The 20,133-nt window shown below is 30.6% G+C and overlaps 2 protein-coding genes and 1 long non-coding RNA gene across 3 annotated transcripts; 2 read left to right on the forward strand and 1 right to left on the reverse strand.

Moving 5' to 3' along the window:
* Positions 1-1,746: 1,746 nt before the first annotated feature.
* Pop4 (ribonuclease P/MRP subunit POP4) lies at positions 1,747-2,766 on the forward strand. Its single transcript, XM_023163510.2, has 3 exons — positions 1,747-1,940; positions 1,994-2,506; positions 2,565-2,766. The coding sequence occupies exons 1-3, from the start codon at positions 1,910-1,912 to the stop codon at positions 2,699-2,701; spliced, it is 681 nt and encodes a 226-aa protein (XP_023019278.1). The 5' UTR covers positions 1,747-1,909; the 3' UTR covers positions 2,702-2,766.
* Positions 2,767-3,056: 290 nt separating this feature from the next.
* LOC111508151 (uncharacterized protein F58A4.6) lies at positions 3,057-4,049 on the reverse strand. Its single transcript, XM_023163613.2, has 2 exons — positions 3,472-4,049; positions 3,057-3,399 (listed from the first exon to the last, which is right to left on the reverse strand). The coding sequence occupies exons 1-2, from the start codon at positions 3,845-3,847 to the stop codon at positions 3,110-3,112; spliced, it is 666 nt and encodes a 221-aa protein (XP_023019381.1). The 5' UTR covers positions 3,848-4,049; the 3' UTR covers positions 3,057-3,109.
* A 397-nt stretch (positions 4,050-4,446) lies between these two features.
* Positions 4,447-7,128, forward strand: LOC141481720 (uncharacterized). Its single transcript, XR_012465125.1, has 2 exons — positions 4,447-4,907; positions 6,462-7,128. It is a non-coding gene; the product is annotated as an uncharacterized lncRNA (long non-coding RNA).
* The last annotated feature ends 13,005 nt before the right edge of the window (positions 7,129-20,133 follow it).

Below are 20,133 nucleotides of genomic sequence, written 5' to 3' on the forward strand. Positions count from 1 at the left end.
TCTTTATAAAGGTTTTCCCATGTATATTTTCCGTGTACGTCATTAATAATAAGAAAGTCGTATTTAAAATTGTGTTACTTAAATATGTTAGGATTTTCATCAGGTATCGGACAATTTCATTAGATATTGAAGACCATGCACAATAATTTTCTCAGATATACCTAATTAATGAAATCTATTTGTATTCTTTGGCAAATTGAATAATATTCTTGAATATGGGAAGCATGCAGTCACGTCTGAAACTGGTCAAATCCTTTGACGAATAAAGAATTCATAGAACTTCTTTTGATACTAGTTGATATATGTATATTTGAATACCGTACTTTAGTGATAAATATCGTAATTATAGAATACATAGTTTTGGAAATGTACAGGACAAAGAATTTAAGTAGATCAATCTTTGAGATGGGCAACCATTAAAGAGTATTTAGCATGAATGATACAGGTGTTGTCATCCTATTACAATATTAAATCATTCTAATTCCTAGTTTCTGAAGAATTTGCATCTATGCTTTTTGATTCAAATTGCCGATATAAAGAACAGAAGCATAACAATGAAAATGTGGCTGCATTATTGCTATATACACACACGCATTTGTGCGATTCCGTGTTCGATGAAAATCATACTTTCTCACATAATTCCAAGAATATTTCATTAATACTTTCGTAGGCAAACATCATACCGCAAAAACATAAGCTTCTGAAAGTAGGTATTTTGGTATTTCATAATTCTTATGAAATAAATGTTATTCATTTATGAATAAAATGGGGATCATTTCATCAATTGTCAAAGACATATAATAGTGATATATCTGCTTGCAAGTAGAATGATTTTCAACCTTCCCCCATCCATAAATATTATATATATGCGGGCGAAGTCCTCATTCTCTTAACTATCGAACGTGACAAGATATCAAGATGGAATAAAAATTAACATGATATAATTTTTGAATATAAACTATCCATATATAGAAAGGTATCATGGATGCATGATGCATCCCTCGTCACGGAGAGGGCACTGCCAACTTTTTTTAAATGGTGAAAATAATTACGATACTTTTTTTAATAGCTATATTAATTTTATATCAACAATTTTTTATTTTTGGAAATCGAATTAGCCTTTTTCCAGTAATTAGCAGTTTCATATTCATTTTGAGAATTTGCATAAAATTGTTGCGTCTGTGTGAGCGAAATACCGCCGATTCAGGCAACCAGAAATTCATCAATTCGGAATTAACGGTGGCGCACCGTATCGGGCAGCGTTCAGTTCCAATGATACAAAAACCGGATTAGTTTTTTGGGCCAAATTTCGATCCCTTCTTTGACAGCCTCACCACGACGCAAATGTAATTTATAGAGTATTTTTGATGTGTAACATCTATAGCCACACGTTAAACCGATTGCTGGTGTGGCGACGGGTCGCCATGCGTAAGCGACTGTGTGAATTATTTCCATCTTTATGTAAATCATACTATCAGAGAAAAAATAATCCATTTTCAAATTGTTCAGATCAAAAACAATTCATAAATTATCACCGAACATCAAAGACAGTTTCCTTGTTTAGTGATGGTCATTCAATTATGATTGAATGATATTTGTTATTCATCATGTTACAATCCAACATGTTAAATTCTGTGGGAGCCAAGTTCCATCTGTCGCTAATTTAGTGCTATGAAATTTAATGTTTTCTGACATAAAATCGTGTAGTGGCAACATTGTGTACAGTACTTCCACAGAATAGTAATAGTGAAAGTGAACATATTCCGCGTACTTCTACCCTACATAGTTGCATGTTCAAATTTCAAATTATATTATTTGTTTTGATTAGGAGTGTTATAGTTTTTTTGAATAATTTGAAAATCTGTTATTATTTAATTGAGGTTCATGATAATAAATTCATATATTATTTATGACAATGAGTTCCTCCAGTGGTCTGAAAGGTAGAGATAACTGACATGTGTTTAAAATTTTCTACAATCCTTCCAATTCACAGATACTCTGAAAAGCGTTCTACCAGAAGAAATCTTGCCATGTCAAAGACGAGAAGATCAACTGCCTTATATAAAAAATGCTTTGATGAGAACTTTGCCCGCCACAGATAGCAAAAACCTCAAGAATGATCTCGAATGGAAATTCCTACTAGACAGGCATAGCTTTCAAAAGAAAAAACAGTTGAAGAAGAAAAAATCTTTTCTCACACGCAAACAGCGATCTGAATTAAATTTGCTAAAATTGCCTAAAGATGGTTGGAGTTATGTCTCACTGCAACCTATCAGAGACATGTGGAAGGACTACATGAGGCAAAATCTGAGCTTATTCAAAGTTCCACAGTGTATAGATCAAGAATGGAGCACTTTCAGTTCTGTTTTAGCAAAATCCGAATTAGTAGGAGCAGAGTTGACAGTTATCAAGTCAAAGATACCTAGTCAAGTAGGAATGAGTGGAACCGTCATTCTAGAAACCAAAATGACCTTTCAGATTGTTGTTAATGATTCAAAGTTAAAAAGTGAGAATTTACTTTTTTCCATAATTTAGTGTCGGAACTGATTTATTTTTTGTTTCAGCCCTTGTTAAAGACAATTCAGTATTTGAGTTTCATCTGGACAACATAAAATTCACGATTTATGGAAAACATATCACAACAAGACCCAGTGAAAGAAGCGTGAAGAAAATTAGGGGACAAATGGTTCCTGAATTATAAGTTATGTAGTTGTATATTGTTATTTATATTTAGAAGACTGTTCATTAAATCTAAAAACATCTAAACTTGATCTTTGAAGAGAATAATACATGTGGATACTTTCTTCACATCTAACTTCAATTTTTACCCAGTATATAAATACATAGTAAAGTCATTAAACTTCCTGAGGACAGCTCAGGACACCCTTAACCTTTCAAAATACTAGTCATGTACGTAATTGCTTCCCAATTACTTTGAAAGGAAAATATCTGAGGCTAATGGACAAAAAAGGTTTTAGCTTTCTACTTTTCCATTTTTATATGAAAATTAATCTCTCCTAAAAATATACCCCTTTCAATCTGAGACTAGTTTCAACTACTTTCTACAATTTTATATTTAGAGATTTTGTACAATTTTACTTAAATATTATCATTTTGTCCTAGATCTTTTATACAAATTATATTCGTACTGCATCTTAGACCATATACCTTTACACATATTCAACAATCTATTATCAACTATAGTAGCATTTTTCGCATTTTGATATTCTTTACTTATAATCCTGCGTGCAGTTTTATATCTTTTTTGTTGAATTAGACTAAGGCTGAAGTATAACTGACATCTTGATACAATATTTGGATCACCTAATCGAAGCGCAAGGTACAGTTGATGAAAAGAAATTTTTCCTGCAGTGTGAGCACAGTTTGGGAAATAGTCACCTGAAATTTGAATATTTCAACATACCAGAAAAATGCTACTAGAATATGGCCACAGTAATTTATCAAGCTCACCTAAAGCTGAGAAAGCACCTCCTAATGTGGATAACCAAGATAGGGCATTATCCAGCTCACATTTTTCTCTAACCATCTGATAAATCCTCTCATTCCAATTGTAGTCTATCAGATCATACTTGGTTGGTTGCAAAACTATCTCAAGACTTCCATTACTTTCAACATTCCAGAAATATAGAAAATTCAATCTATAAAATTTACTAATCAATAATTCTTTCAGTAAATAATGGAAAAAGGCACAATCAATATAAACAAATCGACCGTTTTTTATATTAGTTTTCAATTCTTTTTTCTCTGTTCCTTTTTTTCTCACTGAATATTGTCCAAAATAATAGAAATTTGTGTCCTCTAATATATTCAACAATAACATCTTCATTTTTGAAATTGGATTCAATTATAAATCGAGTCGGTGGAAGTCTGGGAATTTATTCAATGAGGTTATTAACGTTTGACAAAGTTGAATAATTATAAACTACTTCTGAATGTATAACATTCATTTTTGAAATATTGTTGAAGTTAACCTAACATTACTTAATCTGTGACATTACTAAATTCAAATTTTCATATTAGTGATGTTTTCTTCATATATAACCGGAATAGGTATATAGAACAACCAAAAGAGCAACATATGGCAACATTGATAGTAGTTGTGTTTTGTTGACACCTAGATTGAGTCATTAACGACAACAAAAGTTATTTGCTATCTCCTCAGAGTAGTGAAAATATTGTAATTATTACTCTGCTGAGGCTATCTCTGCTCAATACATTTTGATCAAGCAAAGATATAGATTATTTTTTGGAGAAAATAGTTCGGAAATAAGATTAGTGCGAACAAAACACACCTTGTATCAACATTTTCGACAAATAATCTTCGGTTCACGTTCTTCTACCATTTTATTCTGAAGATTACTTCGGTTGAGACATTATCTTTGGTAATAACTAGAGGAGGAATAAAATATAAAAACAATAGGATGACCTAAGATGTCTAAAAACCCTGGTGCATCTACTCATACCTGCAAAAGTTTGGGGTAAAATGAGGGATTTATGGCTAACTTGATTAGCAGAGATCAACGCCGTTTACGCCGTTTCAGATGGCGCAAGCAGTCATTACAGTAAACTGTAATCATAAGACCACACAGGGTGTATTTGTATTTATATTTAATTCCACATTCATTTTTCATACCTACTGTGCTTTTAGGATAACTTAAAAAGTGAGTTAATGAATTTTTTGTGTTTTAAGTGTTATTGACGAATTGTCAGTATTAAATTGAAAGATAAGTGTCCAAGTTCTGGTGAATTATTAGTTGAAGTTTCAACCCAAGCAAAGTTTTGAAGAAATTTCGTGTAATTTCTTGATATTTCAACTCAAGAAATGTTGGCAGATATTATGTAGTTGACATTGGTTGTTTATCGGAACGAATTCCGCAAAACAGGTGGTAAGTATAAAGATTATATACTTGAATACATGTTTTTAGTATGGTATTGGAATGGAAAAACTGAATAATTCACTAGATTACAAAGAAATATTCCCAGTGAATTCTTTGTCGAACTTTTCGATTACCTGTTAAGAGATCATTTTGATAAGCACCAACTCAAGAGAAATAGCACTACAGTCCCACCTTGAACTCGTCATGCAAGCCTTTGGGTTCTGCAAATAACTTGAGAGAAATTACAAGGCAAAATTTATTAATTTACAATAGATGTAAGATGGTCAATTACCTTCCGTTGATCATCAGATGTATTGAATAACTTCTTTGGTTCAGAAAGAATGTGAACTATTTATTGTCTGTAAAAGTATATTAAAGTTTATAAGATTTCTGTATTTATAATTATTGAAATTTACAGTTCCAGCATAAATTGAACAAAGTTTAATTCAAATATCTTCCATTATTATTATTTTAATTTGATTTCATTGAGTCATATTTTTTGCAATGATTGCATGTGCAGGTCATCACTGATAGATCAATTTGACACTTGACCCCCATGCCAATTAAAATTTCAAATTTTTCAAAAAATAGTATCGGTAATAGCCCCCAAACGTTTTTTTCATGTTTCTACGTCAAACCGTTCAAAAGTTAAGTTAGTTTTTTATCAGTCTGAGGTGAAATTGTATTTAATATCCTTACCAGTGGTAAATTAACTTCCAGTTTCCTTGTGATGGGATTTCTTTTTATATTCAGGTTCCCACGAAAAGTAAAATACCGTAATGTTCAGAGAACACTAGGTTGAATTTCTGCAGACTGCATGAAAGTAGATTAGCGTCTTTTAGAATACAGATACAAAATGTCTTCTGATATACTTTAATTGCTTACTACAACCTTTTACATTGAGTGTGTAAAAGAGTTCTTTTTTTCAAACAATGTGATTATCAATTATGATGGTAGTTTTTTGAAAATATTCAATCAAATTTTAAAAAAACATACATCTGATGAGAGTTTCACATCTCAACAGATATTTTCAGATTTTTCGAAATTTGACTCACAGAAAATTGTATTTTTTTAAATTTTTATTTTCGAGGGCTCTTTCATTATGCTCTTTAGCACAGCAGATATTCAATCTAGAGATCAAATATGCCCTCAGTGCCTCTCTTAACAATTCTTCCTTGTGGTGTTCACAACCTACAATATTTTTGGGAGAAAAATTTGACAATTTGATTAAAATTACTGGAAAGCAATTTCTTTTAAGTTCCCTCTCAAAAACACCTGATATTATTGTGGCTTCAACATCGTGAAGAAAGCTATTAATTTTTTGTGATGGTAATGTTAAAAATCCTCTGCTCTTGTTTCTTATGAGGAAATTGAATATTTCATTTCCCTTCTCCAATATCGAATCCACACATTCTCCACATTTGGTGTTGCCTTTAATTTTTTTGCAACATATTCACAGAAATAAGCAAAAGCTTCATCAATACCTGAGAAGTCCTCTTCAATTTCGGAGATAGTTTTTTCTATTTCAATATAGAATATAAATTTTTGCCGTTTTTCTTTCAGATCTCCAATATGAAGAAGGGATTTCATCATTTCTCCTCCACTAACATTACTTTCCCTGGGCGGTTTTATCAGAGAATAGAGGGACATTAGGCGGAATATTTGTCCAACTTGAATTGACTTGGGATGAGTATTGCATCCACCTGCAACTCTCATCATCCCAAAAATGCTGAAAATGATATCAACAAAGTTGATTGGAATTGTTATGGATATGTGAACATTATCACCTCCAAATGATCTTGGTTCAATCTGGATGTCATCAAGTATTTGAAACCAAAATGGGATTAGGAATATTCTCTAGTTGAATACTGCTAGAATTTGCCAATGGATGTTTTGTGACAGAGTGTGAATCGGGTAGAATACTACAGGATGGACTAGGAAAAACGTTTAGTGGAAATTCAGGAGCGGTTTCGCTGAGAAATAAAAAATATCAAAATACCTATTTTTATTATAAAAATGACTATCACGTCAATTTCACAATACAACTTGTCTAAAATCTAAATTTTTCATAATGATCTTCTACCACATAGTAACGGCTATATATCCATCAATTTACTTGTCTAAAACATGTTTTACCCTTTAGATCAATAAATGTTATTTAATTAAATTAATAAAACTATATAAATAATCACACAATCCTTATCAGATATTTGGCAGAAGCTTTATCAAATATTCTTTGAAAAAACTGATCACAGAACTAAATATAGGAATTCAAGTATTTCAGTTGTTCATGTTTCAAACGGAGTTTTTTCCACTGGATAATCCAACTGCAAACTGAAAAATAAAACCAGTTATAAAAAAATGAAAATCAATCTTTGAATCTGGGAAAATTTCAGCATCCTTCATCAATAATTTTCAACAGCTCATGTAGTATGATTTCATGACTGACTTCAATGTTTTGGTTGGTTTTTGGGTTTTGCTGTTGTCTTCTTTGGTAAACTCCAAACGTTTCAAGTGCAACTACGACAGTCAGCGGCGTTGACGAAGTACTCCTCATAATATATTCATTGAAACTAATTTCAGTATCAACTTTATTCTCTAAGATTACTTCATCAACGCAACTGAATATGATTGTCTCAGTTGCAGTCAAATATTTTTACTGAAAATGATCAGGGCAAAGCCAGGAAACTAACTATTACGAAATTAGACAGGATGGGTTTATACATTCAGTTCAATTTTAGAAATATTTCATGCTGATATCAGAATCGAAGTTACATTAAATCATTAGTTTATCTATTCAAAATTATATCTGGTTTCATTGATTGTCCGGAAATTCTCTCCCCTATAACTTTCAACGTTCCACGAAGGTCCATCAGACAAATAAAGCTATTTATTACACCATATCACTTAACTAACTATGGGTATCATTCTCCATCTCCAACATCTAAAATGTTGAGACTTGAAAATAACTACTCTGATAAAATCAATTTCTTCTGTGATGATGAAAATATTTTTAAGAATCTCACTCTTTACTCATGCAAATGTTTTTCATTACTTTAATCTTGTCCTTCATTAAACACACATAAATGTGTCTATAATAATTATAGTAGTAGTATAAGTGGTTACAGCACAAGCTTTCTTTGTTATATAATTTATTGTAAACAAAACTGAATAAATTGAGATCCCTGTAAATAAACATGGACAAAAAACTAAAATGGTATTTGTTAAAATTGGTTTTTCTGTAAACCAGCTGTCGTTCCCCTACGAACGGCAGCCCTCAGAAGTCGAAAATTGTGCGAACAGGGATTAACGAAATCTTACCTTTCAACGTGCGATTCTAAGCTAAATATAACCCTTTGTTCGATAACAACTTTTTCATTAATTTTTTTTAAATTCCTACTGGTATTTAATTATAACCGTCTCACAAGAAGATTCTAAAAGATACAGCTTTTTTTTATTATGTTCTCAGAAGAGGCTGTTTATAATAATGACAACGTATTTATTATTTCCATGTGTAAGCAGTAAGCTTACACAGATATTGACAAATATGAGATATCAGAAAATAGAGGGTAAAGTTAATGAAGTTAATTTTCTGTGAATCAGGCATTTATAGAAAATGTTCTTCAACTTTACCCCTTTCTTCCACTATCACCTTTTATTTATAGAATGATATTAGCACATATTAGCCCGTATTGAATAATGATGTATTTTTATGAAAGGTATCAAGGGAAAATATGATGTAAAATATTGAACAAAACAGCAGTTGCGATCATTGAAATGAAAAATAATATGAAATGTTATAACTAAACTCCACACATTTGGACAATTTGTAACATATCCCTTTTTCAACATGATTCAATTAAATAATGGTTACATAAATATCTCTTCTCATATTATGTTATCAATAACTTTCTTTTTAAAGTCCGTTATGAGCCTTATATGAAATTTGTAAAAGGACATTGATATGCTTGAGTTGAACTGAAAACAACAACAATCTTTTATCTTCAAGAGAAATGAATGGCATAGAGTGTTTGTTTCCAACTGCGAACTTCTCAGGGTTACTGTTAGAGAACAGCCGGTTGAAAAGAACCTTTTTTTGTAGATAGGTAAAGCTAGAAGGGGTTATTTATCATTTCATATATAAATAATTTGATATTTATCATTTTGATAACACCAAGTGTTCTCTCTTGATTTGTATGTGATCAAATTTGCTTTTGATACCTTATTCAACGGATACTTTCCAACTACAGAAATTATTAGTAAACTGGTTCTGGAAATGGTGCACGTTTTCTTGAAATTCGTACAACTAAGTACTTCTCTATAAGTGCACCTTGAAAAAAATATACAAATCTTTGATAGGATTTATAGGTAGTGCTGTAGAAACTGAATATTCACATGCATGATGGTTTGGCACCCTTCAATCGTTTTTTCTCACCAATGAAATGGATGGGAAAATGCTTTGAGCAAATAAAAGCACCATCAGGCAGATATTTCCTAACAGCATCCATCCACAGTTTCCTCTTGTTTTCATCCTATAAATTACAGATTTTGATCAGGTACAATGCACAAATAAAACCATTCAAATCACCAATTGAGAACAAGTAAAGTTAAAAGAGCATACTGTTTGGTTGCTTGGAATTCTATATGCAATCAACTACTACGAGTATATATTTTAGAGAGCATTAGGTTTCTCATCATACATGAGTAGTCTTTTAACCACCCAATAAATTTTCTTTATACAAGTCCACAATACAACAACACCCTCGATTTCTACAATAATTTTCCACAAGATTTCAAAAATATACAACATTCTGTTAGGCTTGGGGAACTATTTGTTTGACATGGAGCCCTACTCAGAGAGTGATTTTCAAACTTAATCTATGATTTATTAATTGTTGATATAGATTTAATTTTTTATTAGTTTTAAATTTTATGCTGATATTAATATCATGATATTTTAAATGGATGTTAAATTTCATGTAACTGTAAACTTACTTACTCCTCATAATAATTCTGTAGAAATGCAATAAATCTCTCTGCATACTGTAATATTCATCTGTAGGTATCTATGATTCTATGAGTAGACTTTTCTTGCAACTAGGTATTAGGTTGTATTTAAAAAAAATTTAAAAACGCATAAGTGAATGTTTATTTTCAATTTGATATTATGATTAAGAAAGTAATGATACTCTAGTAGCAGAAGGTGGATTTGAAAGGGTGAAGGATTATTCAAAATATGAAGTTGGTTTTTGGTGTAGGCTGATACATACTTAGTTTATCCGTGGTGGATTGACAGTAATTATAAAATGTTTCATTTACCTTTGGCACTGAATACAGATGATTACTCGAATTTTTACACTGTTCACACAAAATACAGAATTGTCCCATTTTACAAAAAGTATCCTTATACACTATATAAAACTATTCCTTATTACTACTGAAAAATGTAACCAAACTAAAATAACTGAGAACTAACGAACAAAAACTATAATAAAAAATGCGAATAATGTAAAGATTGGGATGACAAAAAATATCAATTTCAAAATACCAAAAGTTGAAAATTCTTTTTGACAATGACAGATAATTAATTTGACTGACTCAGCGGGGACTCGAACAATTCAGAATAGCGCCATCTTGGGAAAACCTCGTAAGTGTTGTTAAAAGCAACAGGTGGTTCCTTCAAAAAGTTCAAAACAAAATCTAAGCGTTACCAACACCAGGGTTTCTAGGAATCTTAGGATGACCATTCCGTTATTGGTAACGTAGCAAAAAACGCCGCTTGAAGCTGGTTAAGCAAAGTAGCCAACCAAATAAAACTGTTTTGCGCGAGATTGACGTTATCCGTACAGTCCGATAAAAACCAGAGTTCATGAAAAATGGACCGAAAAAAACTCCGTGTTACATTTTTCGGGTATGTTAGCCATGGTCTGCATGTTTTTAGGTCCGACGTTTCGTCTTCATCCGCGATAGACGTTATCAGAAGCGATTAAGCATTGCCGCACATAAACTGGACAAAAAATTTATAAAACATGGATAACAAACTCGAAAAAGCTCAAGGTTAGACAAAAAAAATATTGATTTGTCACTTTTCTACGAAGGCGTAAAAGTTAAGTTTTTCGAGATAAATATATAGCTTACATCGATCTTGACCAATCTTTTTGGACCATTCATTTCACGAAAAATTTAACAACAGTTAACGGTAATAGGCCTGAGGCACTCTAAGTTGAAACTGATTTGCTAAAATAATGTGAACAGAAAATCCTCAAACCAGAAAGCACAATAAAAGCGCCAAGATATTGAGAATACACAGGTTTTTGCCTTGTTGGCATTACTTGGGTTGAGACAAGTTAACAAGTATGTGATGGAATCAGCCGATATACATGATGAAACTCCTTAAAGCATTTAAGAAAAACTTTATTGTGAGACACGCCTTAAGAAGCCAGTGTATAGCGAAATACATGTTGCGTTTTTGTTTATAACTTTTTAAAACAAATTACGTAAAAAATTCATATCCTATGTTAATAACTGCCATTGTTTAATGTGAAAAGACGTACCTAAATATCAATTGAAAAAAAAAATATTTCCAATTTTTAGATATTTCACTTTGCAATAGTTATAAAAAATCATAATTAACAAATTAATACATTTTTATGAAATTTCATGGCAGGATCGTATGCAGTATATATATCAAAAGGGCTCCACGAAGTTTAAAATTTATAGGCCAATTATTTATACCTTTTATCCCATTATTTATGCCAACGGAGATTGGAAAAAAATTTGTTAGTTAACAATTGAATAACTTTTTGAAAATGGTGATAAAACCTTTTTTTCTACGGGACTCGATTCACTTAAGTATTAAGAAGATACAAGATATTTTCAAATTTTCAAAATGACATTTTGTTACAAAAAAAATTATTTCTTTTGATAAACTCTCTTTAGCGGCAGCGCGCTTATACGTTAACAGCCACGCGGAACCCTATTTTCAACGTCAAATTAAAATTATAAATAATGGAGATAGAGTTTCGGGAGTCGGGACTTTTTTATCGGAAATTTCCTCCTCTTTAACGAGCTTTTTTCAAAATTGCTTAAATATCAATATTTTTTAAGTTATTAACGAAAAACTAAATACCATTCAATCTTATTTTGTTAATAACAATTGCAATTTTTTACCTGCACCAAAATCCTTCAGAAACATTTTTCTAGAGGTGATTCCGAATCGAATGAGCTATCGCTCATATTTTTAGGACCTTTATCTTTATTTTTCATGTTTTTGAACTTGTTGATTAGACTATTTATGGACTTCAGGAACTTGAAGAGTTGACTTAATTAGTCACCTTCATTACAGAAATAGAAATATTATTTTTCAATAGTTTCTGAAAATCAGTTAAAATAATTTAAAGCAGCATTTGATTAAGTGATCAGTGAATCAAATCAGGTTGTATTATACAGGGTGGGGCACCTCATACGACACGGTTCCTGTAAACAAAACCAATAATTTTTTTTATTTCTCCATTTCATTACATGTATGTGAAAATTGGAAACTGAATAGCATAGAAATGTATAGAAATAATCCCTTCGATTTCTAAAAAAGTACCAAAGAAGTTTTGGAATATTGATTTCGATAAAACCCTTTTCTCAATATTATACAAAATGTTCAAAAATCATTGTCAATCTTTTATAGTTTCGGACAAAGATATAACTTTGTTATTTCAAATAGAACACCGTATATTTTCAAGTTCTGAACAATATGAAATTCAATTATTTTACATTTTATTTTGGGGTTCCCTGTACCCAACCTAAATAGTATTTCAGATATTGGCCTTTTCAAATAGTAGTTCTTATTTCAATGCTTTCTTTGAATCAAGATAGCTTCGAAACGACATTTATTTGATTTTCTCACAGAATTCTTATCAACAGTTTTTATACTTCATTTCAACGAAAATAATTACTATTCACTAAAATGCAGTTATCATTTACATTCATATTCTGACAGTAGCTCATTAAACACACTATACAACTTTTTAATTATTCAACTGAAACAACAACAAAAAACACAAATGTATTTGATTCAAATTAGGTGCTCGAAATGACGACCTGTTGTTGAATACAAAGATCCGGTCTTTCTATGAAAGAGTGCTTAACATTAAAAAATATTTGAGGCGTCACTCTTCGAAATAGTCCCTTATTCTTTCCTCCATATTTTGCAGTGTGGTTGGAGCAGTGTCGTAAACCTCATTCTTCAAGTATCCCCATAGGAAAAAATCAAGGCAAGTCAAATCTGGTGATCTCGCTGGCCAATTTTGTGGTCCTCCCCTACCAATCCATTTATTCGGAAAGCACAAATAACTATGATCCTATAATTCCTCCCCACAAGTTAAGATACCATCTATTCTGCAGGTCCAGAGTGCGGAAAAAATGAGTATTCACGTCACTATTATAATGAAAGTTGTGTTGGTTCACTAAGCTATTGTTATGAAAAGTAGATTCATCGAAAAATAAAATGGAATCAAAAAAGTTCATCCCCACTAAACTTGTCCAGAACCCGTAGACAAAACTCGATTCGTCGATGGAAGTCTATTTCATATGATTCCTGGCGCATCTGAATACGGTACGGTTGAAATTTGTATTCTTTATTTCCCTAGAAATGCTCCATCTGCTTATCCCTGTATCTTTCTCGATCTTACATTTACTGGTATGAGGGTTTTCTATGATTGATACCATAATGAGAAATGCATTTTTCTCATTTCCAATAATAGGTTTTGGTATATTTGCCTTCTCATAAGCTACACTTCCAGTCCTACGAAATTCATGTAATAATCGTTTGAAAACCAAGTTGTTTTGGTTCCGGTCTAAACACTCACCAATCGCTATAATCATATAATCGTTATCTGCTGTTGAATGGAATAAGTTTTCATTTTCAACGTTAATAATTCAGTGAATATTTTGAACAACGTAAAACCCAATAACTGTTAATAAGACTTCTTTCATCAAATTGAATAAATGTCGTTTCAAAGCTATCTTAATTCAAAGAATGCATTCAAATAAGAACTACTAAAAAAGCCAATATCCGAAAAACTATTTAGGTTAGGTATAGGGAACCCCAAAATGAAATGAAATATTAATGAATTTTATATTTTTCAGACTAAAAAAGTGCAGGGTGTTTATTTGTTATAAGAAAGTTATCTACGTCTGAAATTTAAAAAAATTACAATGATTTTTGAATATTCTGTATAAAAAATGAGAAACGGGTTTTATCAAAATCAATAGTTCGAAACCTTTTTTATGCTTGTTCAGAATTGGAAGGGATGATATCTATACATTTCTATGTTATTTAGTTTCCAATTGTACCAAGCATTTTCATAAAAAATTAATAACTGAAAAGAGAAATGAATTTTTTTTTATGTTTTTTATCACTTTTAATTGTAACTAACGTTACTGCAGTTTTATCCTATATGGACATTCTCAAACTGATACAATAAACTTTAATTCATTGTATAAACTTTAGTTTATTGTATTAGTTTGAGAATGTCCATATAGGACGAAACTACAATAAACTTAAGTTCATTGTATAAACTTTAGTATATTGTATTAGTTTGAGAATGTCCATATAGGACGAAACTGCAGTAACGTTAGTTACAATTGGAAGTGGTAAAAAACATAGAAATTTTCATTTCTCTCTTCATTATGCTCTCCTTCCACGTAGTAACGGCTACATCCATCAATTTATTGAAATTAATAACTCGAAAATGATTATAGTTAGGTACATAGTATCTCATATGAAATCATATTATTTTTTCCTATCTTTTTGAAAAACACAACTTTGATATGTCACACTTTTTTGAGCCACCTTGTAGACACCAAAATAATTTCCTTCTGCATCCTTTATCAATATACATACAATAAAATGAAGAAATTCCCGAAAAAATTAATGATTTGATTTACAGGGACCGTGTCGTATGGAGTGCCCCACCCTGTATATTTTCTGTTTAGACATAATTCATTGCCTGTATATAATTACATAGTTATTCACTTAGTTATAATGTCCTTGTTGAAGTTGACAAACAGTTATATGATAAATATTATTTTTCACATACAAATTTCATTTTGCAATTTCTTTAGGTCAATGTATGTGTTCAATCATATTTAGGAACATTTTTTAGTTTTTTAAATTAACAAATAATATCGATAATTTTTTATAACTTTAAATTATTTAAAAAATGTCGAATCGAAACCAATACAGCACTGCGTTTTCAAATATGTGGTACACTTTGAAACTTTTTTTAGATACCTTCATTTTATACCTTATAAACTATACGAATTTAGAAAGGACATATTTCTAGTTCACTCCGACTTGACTCATATATTTCTTGTCTAGCAACATAAAGTGGTGCTTGGAAACACCACTGAAGTGAAATCTAGAAATGAATTTGAAAAATTAAGCATTAACCAATTTTGAGGAAAAACTATAAGAATGGCCTTGAAGATTCATACATAAAGCCTTAGCTTTAGAAAAAAAAAACTGTTTTTATGTTAATTTTTCTCAAAATATATAATATATAATTATGGAAGAATTAGAAAATATGAATATCTTCAGAAAAATTGTTTCTTCATTACATTAGTTCAATATTATGTTAGTTCTATAAATTAATTTCTCCATAAAAAAAGAAATCTGGGTTAAACTGATGCCACTGGCCTAGCTTCTATGTTCAAGATTTAGGTACAGGTAGAATCTACATAAAAAAGACTCGGCGCTAGCAAAAATATCAAGCTTTTCAGCACAACTATACAGGGTGTAACATTAGTACGTTAAAATATTCAAGTGATGTATTCCCGATATATTTTTAAGAAAAAAGTCTATATACACTTGCGCCCGGAAATGCCTCGTTTCGGAAATACAGGGTGTTGAAATTGATTTTTGTTTGGTTTTCAAAATTATCTTTTGAAAAAATAAGTTATCTGCGCGAAATTTGGTACCCGATAGTTTTTTGACGTGGGAAATCATAACTTCATATTAATTTTCATGTAACATCTAGAAGGCACTGCGTACGCTGTGTTATTCATTTCAAATTGCCCTAACTTTTTTGACAGTAAAGTTTTGGTACCTTCCATAAAAAAACCTAATTCCCATATCTTTTTCAAGTAAAAAAGGTACACTTCCTCAACAACACTGAAGATGATCGTTTTCGAGATATTTACAATTCACCATGGATCTCGTTAAAATAAACAACTTTTCCCACAAAATGTTCATCGAAAAATCATTCGTTTACGAGATATAAATTGTTGAAATTTTTGTCATGAGTTTTTTGCAATTTTAGTTATTTTTATCATACATTTTATAAATATTACTGGAGTTTTTTCCAACACCAAATCGTTATTTTCACACCTCGACACGTGTTTCGATCACCAAGTGATCATCTTCAAGAGGAAGAGGAAACAGTTTTTATCTTCCTCTTGAAGATGATCACTTGGTGATCGAAACACGTGTCGAGGTGTGAAAATAACGATTTGGTGTTGGAAAAAACTCCAGTAATATTCATTACTACACCAAAGGTTCCAACAGTACATCATAAGTATACATTTTATAGGAAAAAATTATTAATTCTAACGAGATGTTCTCGTATTGTTCTCATCAACTTCACTTAGGACCCTAGAAGCTAATTAATATGTATTGATATAGAAAATTGTAAATATCTCGAAAACGATCACCTCCAGCGTTGTTGAAGAACTGTACCTTTTTCACTTGGAAAAAGTCACTTGAATATTTTAACCTACTTATGTTACACCCTGTATAGTAGAAGGTTAATATTCGTAAAATTTAACCCTAATTTGAAATAAACCCCAATTTCATAATCTTAATTAGTTTATAACTTCCAAGTCCTGGCTAATATTCCATTTCGCGTTATCTCTAATTACAAATTTGTTGTTGACTAGCCTTTTGTGACTTATGACGTAGAATAATAATTATGGCCAATACTTTAAATTCCAATCTTCTTTTGTACAAACAATTTTTTCATTGCCATACGTAATAACCGGGATTATAAAATTTTGTGGATTTCAGGAATTCATCAAAGATATATTTTCCTATTCCATCAAGTAGGTATATACCAACATTGAGTAGAAATCCAAAATCTAATGGACCCAAGTATTAAGGTGCATGCAAATGGAAAATATTAAATAAAAATCTTAAAATTCATCTTGAAATGTTACCCATATTTAAAAAGTCATAAATGTAAAAAATATTTTTTCAATCTGAAATTAAAAACAGACTATCCATTGAAATAATTAGAATTGACTAATATATCTGTCCTCATATATGATTAAATAAGAATCTGAAGTTGAATTCAATTTCTTTATGTGTAGGTGCAATTTCAGAAATGACCGTTTGTGTTACATTTTTTGTGAGAAATCCTTTAAAAACTACCTTATATTTCCGAAAAATGTAAATGCATATGAAAGGCGGGGTGAATTTTTATGATAGAAGTCAGTGGTATTCCAGAAATAATAAATAGAATAATAAATAAAATAATGGTATTCGAATAATAAATAAAATGTAGACCGGTTAAGTGCAAGAAAAAATAGATGACTTCAACATAGAAAATATTTGAAAAATATTTTCATTTCAGACACCTTGAATACTCTCTGCCCTACAATTATCTTCGAACAATCGATTCCTGCCACCTAAAGAATCGTTTCTCAAAAATGATATAGGTACAGGGCTATTCAAATTCGTTTCTGTACATGGGGATCTCGTAAACGATAAGAGATAGAGTGTCGATTAAATCGTGGCAAAGTTGCGTATTTCAAAGACTTATTCAATGATGTAAAAAAAATCGAATATGTCCATGAATATTTTATACAGGGTGTCATCTGACTTGGACCACCCCCATCTTTGAATTTTTAAATACAGACCTGTATTTTTTGTTGTAGTTTTTGTATCGTCGACGTTCACTTCATACTGAGAAATTAAATTAAATTTTGTATTTCGAGATGTTTCGGTAATATTTGATTATAATTGTGTGAATTATTCCCTTTAAAATTACGGCCCTGGAAATTGGTTGACTGAGTTGAATAAAAACACAATAGCAACTTTCACGTCTCCCTATGTACCGTGAAGTTTTTAGAGAGTTTGTTTTTCATTTTTAGGTACCTATTCATATTTTTTCCATTGCTCTGAGCGTTTTCTACAATGAACTTCGAATAAAAAACCTTTTGTGATTATCTGAAATATATCTACATCAAAAATATATTATATGTGTTTTTATGAGCAGGAAAAGAAATGGTAGCAATAATAACATCTGAAACTAACACTATAATTGTAATGAAAATTGAAATTAAGTAATTTATATACACAAAAAAATTAATGGCACAATGAATGTTCGAATTGGAGTCCATCCATTTCGAGACATTTTTTAACTCGATTTTTCATATAATTTATTGCCCTTATTAATACACTTATTCACTGCATTGTTGTGAAATCATTCAAAATCCCCAATATCGAGTCTTCCACATGTCTTATCGTAAATCCTATTTTTCAAAATAGAAAATACTCCAAAATAGTAAGATCTGGTGATCTTGCAGGCCATCTTATTAGCCCATTATTTGTCTCGAGATGGAAGGAATCCAATTCGAACATTTATTGCGACATTAATTTTTTTGTGTATATAAATTACTTCATTTCAATTTTCTTTACAATTATAGTGTTCGTTTCGGATGTTCTTATAGCTATCATTTCTTTTTCTGCTCATAAAAACACATACAATATATTTTTGTTGTAGATATGTTTCAGATAATCATAAAAGATTTTCTTATTCGAAGTTAATTGTAGAAAAAGCTCAGAGCAATGGAAATATGAAAAAATATGAATAGGTACCTAAAAATGAAAAAAAAAACTCTACGGTACATAGGGAGACGTGAAAGTTGCTATTAAATCAATTTCCAGGGCCGTAATTTAAAAGGTAATAATTCACCCAATTATAATCAAATATTACCAAAACATCCGGAAATATAAAATAAAATTAAATTTTTCAGTATAAAGTGAACGTTTACGATCAAAAAACTACAACAAAAAATACAGGTCCGTATTTAAAAATTCAAAGATGGGGTGGTCCAAGTCAGATGACACCCAAAGTTGGTTTAAAGGATACATTGAATGAAAATATTAGTACCAAACACTATATATACAATTATGACGAAAATTTTTGAACTACCAGATGATAAGAAACATACACAAACGTTATATGTTTACAAAAATAAAGTAAAACTTAGTAGTCATCTATGATCGACCAACATATTGGTGATTTACTGAATTTATGAAGTTTCTCTCAATACAATACAATAAAATGATTAACAATCATTAAACCATTTTCAAGTAAGACAAAAAATTGGTCGTAACAAATAAAAATCCTTGTAGAAATTAGAAAAAAGTTATTTTTTACTATTCCATATTCAATAAGAATTTATACAAAATGAATAAATGAAATAAAGTGGTACTGAAAGCAAAAAACCTAAAAATCATGTTCACATTTATTTCGTATATATCTTAAACAATTTCTGAAACTTACCATTTTGAAGTTTATTTTTGAAATAACGCACACTTCGCACCATTGAACAAAAAATGTAGTGAACTGCTAAATAAATCTTCCGAAACAACTACTTCCACATTTACTGCATGAAAGCAAAAAAGGCTTTCAAAACAACACTTCCATATTAAAAATTGATTACAGTAGAAAGCCAAAAACCTTTTTTTTAAACAATCTCTCCTAAAAATATTCCTTTTTCAATTTAAATGAAATTCCTATGGCTGGAATTAACTAACCGTATGAATGTACATACGTACTGTCATCCTGACAGTATGTAAATTTGCCTCTTCCAATGACATAAAGTCGCGATGTTATGAAAGGAATGAGTGTCGTGTCTTTTAATGTTATCTAAAACGGTGCTAATTATGAGAATGACAAGTGTATTTTCGAAACTTCGAAGTACACTGATAAGGCCCCATGTAAGTTACATTTATATCAATACTCCTTCATATATCACATTGTGTAGCATTCCTATAAATTTCTCCTAAAAATATTTCCTTTTCAGTTTGAATGACGTTTCAAGTTTCGTAATTGACTCATATCAAACTATTATGCATGTAGTTTTTCTTAAAGGTTTACTACTTCATTTCTAAAATGGCATTATTTTTAAAAATTCGAAATGCTGATCGAACGTCATAACCCTATAAAGGTGTTTA

The sequence above is a fragment of the Leptinotarsa decemlineata genome, unplaced genomic scaffold, assembly GCF_025532065.1.
Source record: "Leptinotarsa decemlineata unplaced genomic scaffold, Ldec_3_MD MMD2_tig00000505_RagTag_RagTag, whole genome shotgun sequence".
Taxonomy (NCBI): domain Eukaryota; kingdom Metazoa; phylum Arthropoda; class Insecta; order Coleoptera; family Chrysomelidae; genus Leptinotarsa; species Leptinotarsa decemlineata.